This window comes from Macrobrachium nipponense, chromosome 16 (genome assembly GCF_015104395.2).
Source record: "Macrobrachium nipponense isolate FS-2020 chromosome 16, ASM1510439v2, whole genome shotgun sequence".
In the NCBI taxonomy this organism is placed as follows: domain Eukaryota; kingdom Metazoa; phylum Arthropoda; class Malacostraca; order Decapoda; family Palaemonidae; genus Macrobrachium; species Macrobrachium nipponense.
In genome coordinates this window covers 37,111,322-37,121,601 of record NC_087209.1, presented here as the reverse complement: position 1 = coordinate 37,121,601, position 10,280 = coordinate 37,111,322, and the positions used below count along the sequence as shown (strand labels likewise).

The following is a 10,280-nucleotide window of genomic DNA, read 5'->3' as shown; positions in this document are numbered from 1 at the left end:
AAAAAACGCACGCCCGTTAACGGTCAGAGCTCTGTCCAGTCTGGATTCCAAGCCAGTGCAAATCACTGTGGTCTGTGGAGCACCTTTTATTAGTCTAACAGCTCTGTTCATAATTCGGCAGTTTCTTGAGCTGTACGTTTACACCGAGTTACAATAATCTAGACAGTTTATAACACCGTTTTTTATAAGATTCTTAACAGAACTCTCATCAAGATATTTCCTCACAACGGCTATTTTCTTGAGATGATATCCAGCAACTTTTACTGCATTGTTAATTTATAGACTGAGTGACAAGCCATAATCCATAATATACCCCGAGACCACGAACTCTATCAGTTGTCTGGAGCCCCATTTTCATTTATACACACTGGGTTAACACCCAGACTCCTTAAGCTACTTTCCTTTCCGACTCTCAACCGTTTGATCCTCAATATGGTAATTCTAGACAATAACTCCGCACAGACTGCAAGGAACGGTCCCGCAAATACAAAAGCCACTTGAGAATGGGGCATTCTATGTATTTAGCCGTATTTAGTACTATAGTAGATTCACATCAACCGTGCATTTCATGTCTAGGCCAGTCCCTTACGACGCTCCTGATTGGCTGTTGATAAGCCAATCACAGGGCTGGAAGCTCTCATTCTCTCTCGAGGGTTTACATGGGTAGGATCTGTGTTCCACCTCTCCTGAGGGATGTCTTTCAGGAGAGGTGGAACATACGTCCTGCCTATGTGAACTCTCTCGAGAGACTGAGAGTTTCCAGCCCTGTGATTGGCTTATCAACAGCCAATCAGGAGCGTCGTAAGGGACTGGCCTAGACATAAATGCACGGTTGATGTGAATCAACTATAGCCCCTGGGTGCTAATTACAATCGACCCCTCCAAAAATAACGGCAAGTTCTTAATAAGTAACCATATACTATAGGAAACTAAATTCTAAAGAAATACCTGACGTAGAGTTATTACCTAGATTTACCAAAAGCTCAAGTGCATCATCTACTACTCCGACGGATTGGAAAATCATCTACGAGTCTGCACTAAGATCCAAGAACACCAAAACACCAAACTTATCTGTATTCATCATATCCAATAGGTCATTTTCCACTGAACATATACTAGCCATATTGACCACATAACACCATTCATAGGGGTAGGACAGAGCTAAAAACAACCTCGCCCGTAATTTCAGTTTCTCTCGGAGCAACGCAAAAACACGTCTGACTCTGATCTACTCGCAATCAGACTCCCACCACTCGGACTGTAGTTAAATTCAAGTACCGAACCACCTTGTATAAAAGTTAAACGGCCATTTCCAGCTGCGCTGAAACATTCCTTAAGGTTTGTATTTCGTGTAGAAATACTTTTTTTTAATGAAATTTTTTAGTCCCTAAGAACTTAACGCCTGGGCAACTGCCTCTGTGTCCACCCGACCCCCCCCCCCCCCCCCCGCGCCCCAACAAAAAACCGCTACATCAATGTGCTGGAAGCAACAACAAGGAAAATGATACAGTATTGTACTAATACATGATATGTGTTGGTACATATTATGTTTCATGAAGTCTAAAATATTGCTAGTGACACTACCGCTATCTAAAGTGCAATGGTCCAAGATTTTGGCCGTCTCGTACTGGTATAAGGATAAAAAGCAATGAAAAGGTTACATCATCCTTAAAATTTTGGAAACTTGACAACGAAAATGTAAACGGTATCACACAGGTTTATAAAAACTGGACTAAAAATGGTTTGTGTGGCAGACACACCATGTAAGACAATACCAAAAATTACACAGCTAAAAACAACAAAAAAGTATTTTTCATTCTTTGCTGTATTAGAAAGCACATTAGAGGTAAAAATAAAGACAGAAATGACCAATAGTAAAGCAAAGCATACGATAACAGGACTATACAGTACTCACTTTTCCAAGTTTAAGTTGGTTAGACAGATCCCAGAGGTGTACTACACTTTACGCCAAGGGTTTATGCTGGTATAACCCAATTTCATCTTCACCAGCCACTGTCCGCTCTAGTACTACATAAATCAAAATGAGATTAGTGTCGGAATGTAAGAAAATATAACTTTCTGGCACCGGCTTTTTGGGTAGTTAACATCTTACAAAAAGAGACCTCCTTTTACAACTGAGTATATAAAAATTGTGAACTACTGTATGTTCAAAACTGTAAAATGATGAGGAGGAATGAAGTTACACCAAAGAAGCATCCTAAATAAGTATTAGATAAATAAACCGGTATTAGTGGTAACAAGTGAAATTAAAAAAAAAATATACAAGATAATGATTATGGCTTACTGTATCCTGAGAAAACAAGACGTGATCCGACCTCCAGCTTACTCGGACCGATAAGTTATTGACTAATAGTCCCATGACATGAGGTCATGGATGTTCTTGAGCTTCATAGGTTTCCCATTAAAGCAAGAACTGAACAAAACGTTTTTAATGTAGTTCCTGATAAAAAAAAACCCTGAGCATTGTTCAATTAATATTGTTTAATCAATATGACAGCTGTTATTACTTAATCAAGTGCCATGGGATATGGTCACATATGTTCTCAAGATTGGTTCCTAAATAGAAAAAACAAAGAAAAAAAACTGGATATGTAAATGATCCACAGACACGCACGACTGAAAGCATAAATGCGCAAAGGAGCATAGGCAAATTTGCAGCATATTTACAGGTATTACTGTTTCAGTTCCTCGTTGGATGAGTGGTTTTCGCGCTCAGCTACCGACCTGGTGGCCCAAAGTTTGATTGTCGGCGTGGCCAACATGGAATCAGAGGAATATATTTCTGGTGATTGAAATTAATTTCTTGATATAATGTGGTTCGGATCCCACAATAAGCTATAGGACCCATTGCTAGGTGACCAATTGGTTCCTATACCCTATCGGCTCCTTCATGGCGATTTAGGCGTTGTCCCCTATGTTGCCGGCGCTGCCACATCAAATATTCCAACTCAACGTTTTATGGTACATGAAGGCAGCATAAGTTATACAACACAAATATAATTGGTTGCTGATCAATTTTTGCCAATTATTAAAAGCCCTCGTAATTTTCTAGCATTTAACAACAATAAAACAAAAAGTTTATTCTTAAACGTGGCAAAAAAAATTTCCAGAGCTACCAGTTCCTCTCTCAGGTGTTAAGCTGACTTCAGGGCATAAAGATGTCAAACAGCCCATGCCCCAGCAAGGGAAGCTCAGTCAAAACACTCACTGACTCATTAAGGAGTCTGTCTCCTTACAAACAACATGGAAGGAAGTCCTCGTTCTCGCATTAATCTTCATCCACAGGCTCGAGAAATCGTTCATAGGGTCGTTAAGTCCTTTTCTAAAGAAAAGCAAACCATGGACCCATGTTGGATGTCAGAAAAACACTGCAACGCTCCTCATAAGCAGCAATGATACCGGAGAGAACAATCAGCAGGATTTCAATGAAATCATCAGTTCTTTTCTTTCATTCGTAATGCAAATATTCATTAATTCTTTTCATTCATTCTAAATGCAAATACTTATTCAATTCCCAAAATCTATTTACTTATATAAATGAATTATGTCAACGTTTTATATAAATAACATGAGCAGTAATAAATCTATATATAGTCCTGCCATTCTTGTGTATTATTATCAATATGACATTCATGACCCAAATAATCTTATATTTGTTTCGACAAAAACTTATAAAGACTATAAAACACAAATAGATATTTTCCATCGGGTATGGCATTCATGCAAAGGTATCTTGTACGTTAATGATAAAAACTGATACAAAAACAAAGAAAAAAACGATGAAAAATTCCGAGTAAATAGCAAAGCTGGAACTAAGTCTGTAAAGAAAAGATATAAAAATAGAAAAATTTTATGAATACTCTTACTGGAAAGAAACTGAGGACCATAGTATGAATAGATAATAAATTAAATTGCTGTCGATAATTTTATTTATGTAACCAATGTACATTTATGCTGCGCTCTCTTATCTGTCGACATACATAATCCTTTTGAAACGTCAACAGCTCTCTCTCTCTCTCTCTCTCTCTCTCTCCTCTCTCTCTCTCTACTCTCTCCCCTCCTCTCTTCCTCGCCCCCTCAGCCCTCCCCCCGGGTCTCCCCAGGAACTCCCTCTCGCTCTTCTCCTCTCCACATCTCTCCAATCTCCTGCACTCCATCTCCTTCCTCCGTCCTCAGCTTCCACTCCCTCCCATCCCATCCCGATCCTTCCTCACTCTCTCTCTCTCTCTATATATCTATATATATAATTATATCTATATTCAATAAGGAAAAAAAAAAACACCAGAGGGAAACTTCTCTCTCTCTTCATCTCTCTCTCCTCTCTATATATATATATATCTATATATATATATAACAAGTAAATTAAAAGTGAGGAAATCCATGCTTGTGATAATCACAAGAAAGGTCCAAAATGATATTTAATTAGGCCCTTATGAAAAACAGAGACCTGGAAGAATGGAAATATTTTTAAAGGAGTGTCGAGGCAAGTATACTGGGAGCAGTATACTTCTGGGAACACCCAGAAGTATACTGCTCCCAGGAGACATTAACAAACGCCAAGGAAGTTGAACCTCCTTGACAGACGTATGGATTAAAAGGGGTAAATGGGAAAGGTAAGCCTTTAAAAACTCGAGAGAAGTACATTGCCTAAATCGCCATGAAGGAGCCGATAGGGTATAGCCACGTAAAAATATCTAATCCTAGGGGAGCTGTTAATCAGCTCAGTGGTCTGGTAAAACTAAGATATATTTAACTTTAACTGTGTTGTTAAAAGGACATTTGAATACTTGACTTCCAAACAGTAATATTATGACGCTTTTAATTCCTAGTCATACATTAACCAAATAGTTTTCTGACTGATGATTTTTTATTTTAATTTTATGGATTTCTAAGCATCACTGTTGGTGCAAACTACTTGTTTTCATAAGCTCCCCTCTCCCTTACATCCAACACTCTGGGCCCTAGTGCAATGTACCTGTCATACACGCCAACATAATCATCTTACGCGATACATTTTACATGTGTCTCAACAGTAATAATCACCCAAAAATTTTTCAAAACCATTTAACTGTATCATGGGCAGTTTCTTGTAGCTCAGAGGAGAAAATATCTAAACGTATTGGTGATCACAGCTCATCTACCACTGCTGAGCTGTTTGCTATTTATGAGTGTTTGAAATTTGGAATAAATAAGGAAGAATCTATAATAGGCTTTGTTGACAGTCAGAGTGCTCTTTTGGCTTTAAATGCCAAAGTACCTTCTGATGATGGAATAGTTACCAAATGCAGAGTACGTTTCTGTTATAAAAGCGTCAGGCTACAGTGTAAAATTCGTCTGGATACCCTCACATTGTGGTATATATATTTTAATGATGTTGCTGATGAATTAGCTAAACAAGGGTGTAATAAAGAATCTGTAGATTACGCCACTTCAGTTAGTATGAGGAAAATAAAGTCACACAAGGCAAGAGTAAGGGAAGGATGGAACATTGAGAAGGCTAGGGCAATCATGAGTAATGGCAGCAACAGTATGTCTCATTATGATTATATTAGTAACAATACACGTTTTACTTATGGGAAGTCTTCAGCTAAATGTGATGGAATTATTATGAGACTTAAACTAGGCTATAAATACTATTGGGAATATAAGAATGGAGAGGGTCACCCTTGTAAATTTTGTGACGCTGATAATTCGCACACACTGCACCATTACATTATGGAATGTAGTTCTTTGGCAGAATTTAGAAATTTTAATAATAATTGTTTTGAGCAAATAGTGTGTTTTTCATTAATAATAATTTGTACAAGAATATTGCACAAAAATTTAAAAACATTGACATAAGGTATTAGAATTGATAATTTACTTTGTTACTGTTTTTATTTGTAGAATGTTTAAGTGTTTGCCGTAATACTGTGTACCTGTTCCCTAGCAAATTTCTTATTTGGAATTTGATGTGAAATGGAAGTGGTTGTTTTCTGTACATTAAAATAATAATTCTCCTTTTACGTAAAAAAGGGGTATAAAATGTATTTATGTAAATAAAATTTTGGTTATTTCCAACATTTAAGTCAATTTGAAGTGCTATTGTAGCATTCAATTTAATTATAACAGAGATGTTAGTCTATTTCTACTGAAATTGTGGACTTTACCAGAATGTCTGTTGTATGGACATTATAGCTATGAAATAGTCTTGTAAGGTTTGTGTAAATTCACTTTTTGTAATTTCGAAATTATTTATGTAGAGAGTGTTTTCATTTGTTAAAATTAGTTGTAGCGTCATTGATATTTTGGGTGGGCTGTCTAGCAAGACTAACAGTTCCTTTTGACGCCTGTTTTTATGTCAATAAATATTTTGAATTTGAAATCTAACCTAGGGTACTGGGTCCTCACTTATGTTTGGGAGCTTTGCTCGTTCCAATGACAACTAATAATAATAATAATAATAATAATAATAACAATAATAATCATAATATAATAATAATAATAATAATAATAATAATAATAATAATAATAATAATAATAATAAAACCCCACACTATAAATACCACCCAGTCGAATTGGAGGACTGTGATAGAGCAAAAAAAAAAAAAAATAAAGAAAATAAATAAAAATAATAATAAAACAGGTACAGAATTCCAAATCATTCTCTATAACTAAAATTTTTTGCGGAAAATTTTCCAAGTGTATTTCGATATACTATAACCTCTCCAAGGTGATTCTTAAACTCGTTTTAAGTCAATAATGAAGAAACCAAAACATAAGATAATATTTATTCACAAGAAATCACATTTAATAAATATCAGTCTCGAAGACAAAGTCATTGACAACATTTGCCATTCAGTCTAGGATTAGGGGATTGGTGGAGAGTCAGTGTTGAACTGGTGTCGATGCTGTGTTCCTGGTCAGTCGTGAGAATACCGGCCAGGTGCTTCATCACCTCCATGATCCCAAAGCCCTTGGCTGCGCTGACTTCGTATAGCAGTGCGTCGTTTGCCTGCATAGAAGAATAATAAGACAACTCAAGAACACGAGCGCATCGTAAAGATTTTTAGCTTCTGACGTGGTAACAAATAATAAATGTACGACTGCAGAAGATTTCTAAAGAGCTATCAGATTCACACTGATGCAGGTCTGAAATTAATTATAACGAACAAGAGCTGTACAATAGCATAGTACAAAGATGTATAACAGAGGCACAGTGACAGGTAGCTTCCAGAGGTTACAGCAACACAGTGCTCATAACTTTGAAATTGTTTGAAATTATTTCAACCACAACAACAATGAACGCTAAGCTACAAGGAGAACGGAATACGACAAATCATTTGGTACTGTTAACCATAAAATACTGGTTACTGATTTCCTAATACCATAAGTGTGGATTGGTTCCTGCAATGATTTCGCTGCACAATCATCCCAGTACACTGGTTTTGAAGGACGTATTTTCGAATTAAACATCAGTACCTAGGGATAAATTCTGCGAGAAAATACATATGTGTTTTGGATGGCATCATTAGCCTACTGCTAAACATTGGAAAGGACGTAAATGATGATTAGTAAACATGTGGAGATTAAGAAAACTTAAAGCCAAGAAGGAGTGCTCAAATGCTATATCTCTTTTCTGTATGGTCAATGATATCTCTCTGAAGTCCAAAAGCCATTTTGGTTTTCCTGAGAAATTTTGATGGCGAAAGATGTAAGGATTAACGAAGTTTTCTATATTACTTCCTAATAACTTATAACGCTAGACATTTTAGTATTTACAGAATTTAGTTATTAAGTGATTATCATAAACGGGAAAACTGCAATGATACTACTTCCAAGGTTACGCCATCCAAGACTTGTATTGCGAATTGATTCCTGGATTTTTCCCTATCAATTAAGAGGAAATTCCGTACAACGTTCTCAAGACAGCACCAACGGATGCAAAGTCCGATACCCCGGGCTATTTTCTGTCTTTAGCTTGGCATCAATCCCCAAAAGTGCCTAAAACTGTACCAAGCTAAAGTAAAAGAAGTTGGACAGCTATTTTAAAGGAATCCCAAGGGATCGGATAAAAGCTAAAGGCTGAAAACAATACACCACGGAATCTCTACAGTAGTACTGCGAAGCACACCCTAAGCAGTGCCGCCTCCTACGTAGTCAAATTCATCTAAATAATTTGAATGCTCAAATGGATATTAATCATCATGAAATGGAAAAGTAATGGTGCAGGTGGGTGAGGGTTGTAACCCCACGCTCAAAACGATGGAAGGCATTCAATTCACTTCTGGGAGAAACGGCTTGCTAGTTACATTCACCAGTTCTGTGGACCATAGTAGGCCCAACGACCTCTCAACTCCGCTGTTTCCAAATATTTGGTATACGCCTCCAGTGAATGAATACCTCAAAACCTGAGAGCTGGGATTCGAAAATACATCGGTTCCAAGGCTGGTTTGGTAAGTGCCTTACCTTTGCTAAGGTGTAAGCATTATCTACGGTGACTCTCCTGGATTTCTGCAGATCCTTCTTATTGCCAATAATTGCAAGGACAAGGTTTGGGTCACCATATTCCTGAAGAGGTGAGACAAAGAATGCACACGAATCAATGATCTATAATGGATGATTTTTGTTATGTTAACATGTTACATTTTGACTATTATTCTAATGATAATTCTCCGTTCAAGTTCCAGGCCATTTTCTCTATCGTCAATAATGTGGACGTTTTTAATTAATAACTTTTTGTTTTATTCTTCTTAATCTCTCTGCTAAAACAAAATTGATTACGACCTGGTCTCTGCTTTCGGCAAAAGTCAATCATACAGAAATTAACCCTTAAGACCCCTTATCTTTGCCCTTATGAAAATTGATATTCTATACCTAAATATATCACGAACAAGCGCTGAATGAGTCCGCAAGGTGACGCTGTCAAGAATCGGGTTTACTACCTCTAGCAGTTATTTAGTTTTGTGCGAACTGAGTAGACTATTAGCTATAACTGAAACAGACTTTAGGTGTCCGGTGGAGGCACTGGGCCACAGTGCAGTACAAAAACAACATAATGGGATCAGTGGATGCCTTATCATGTGGTATAGACTACTCACCGTCCTGTTTTAATTGTCAAAGCTAAAGAAGGATAACATCTTATCTAGGTAAACTTGCTTACCTGGAACATTAATTTCAATTCTATTTTATTTTGAAGGTCAGAATCTTACCCGGACAGAGGAGATCCAGTCCGTAACGTGGAGGAAGGACCTTTCACAAGTGATATCGTACATCACAACCACACAGTCAGCTTTTCTGTAGAAGAAACAGTGTGCAAATATATATATATATAGTATATATATATATTGAAACTTGCTTTGGATTGCAGGAAGTATATCAAATACATAAAAATACATCACTTCAGAAATGTTCAGTAACACCCTATAATCATATAATGGTCAAAATGATGTAGACGTTTCCCTCAGTTACCATGCACTACTTGAGTTTGACATATCCTGTAGCTGTCGAACGCAGCCTGAACAGGGAGACATTTTCATCAATTGCCAGAAAGTAGCCATACCAAGACATCCCACCCAAAGTTATCAGAGGCAACCTTATGAGGGGAGCCGTTTTCTGTTATTATCAAACAAAACCTGAAGGATACATGTCCCAAAATTGCCAAGTACAATCTGATGGAAGTTGACATTAACCACAGCAAAACACAGCTTGATGCTGAAATTTTTCTAGATACCAGACGCCTGTGATGGCAGGAGACATTCCCCTCATTGCCAAACACAACATAATTGACAAAATATACTGCCAAGCGCTTCCAGATGATGATAATTTTTTTTTTATGTCGGATGCAGTGTAACTGAGGCAAATTCTTGCATCTGCCAAACTCAACCTTTTGACAATTCCCAAAATTGAAAACAACATTTTTCACAGCCTGATACTACATTCTGAAGGTAGGTAATATTTACTGTAGTTACCAAGCATAGCCTAACGTAGACATTTCCTGTAGCTGCAAAACGTAGCCTCATGGAAGGAGATAGTAACCGTTGCTGTTCACCTACCTGTAATACTGCCTAGTTATTGCCCTGTATCTTTCCTGGCCGGCAGTGTCCCACAGTTGCAATAATGCATTTGTTCCTCCGACGCATATGTGCATCAAACGATAATCAACGCCAACAGTAGTCGAGAAATTGCGAAATTCTCCCACGGCTGCCCTGAAAGGAAAAATGGACGTAACTTGGTGTCACTTCTATTACTTCTACTTTCATCATGAAAATTCATAGTAT

At 37.3% G+C, this 10,280-nt stretch overlaps 1 protein-coding gene across 5 annotated transcripts in view; it reads right to left on the bottom strand.

The window, feature by feature from the left end:
- Positions 1-6,775: 6,775 nt before the first annotated feature.
- Positions 6,776-10,280, bottom strand: part of LOC135195665 (EF-hand calcium-binding domain-containing protein 4B-like) — a 127,107-nt gene continuing 123,602 nt past the window's right edge. For all 5 annotated transcript variants that reach the window (XM_064222042.1, XM_064222040.1, XM_064222038.1 and 2 more), the window contains 4 exons: positions 10,056-10,208; positions 9,213-9,297; positions 8,470-8,571; positions 6,776-7,015 (listed from right to left, as the gene is read on the bottom strand). In XM_064222042.1, the coding sequence (XP_064078112.1) occupies positions 6,839-7,015; positions 8,470-8,571; positions 9,213-9,297; positions 10,056-10,208 (517 nt within the window). In that variant the 3' untranslated portion in view covers positions 6,776-6,838. The remainder of the gene's footprint in view (positions 7,016-8,469; positions 8,572-9,212; positions 9,298-10,055; positions 10,209-10,280) is intronic.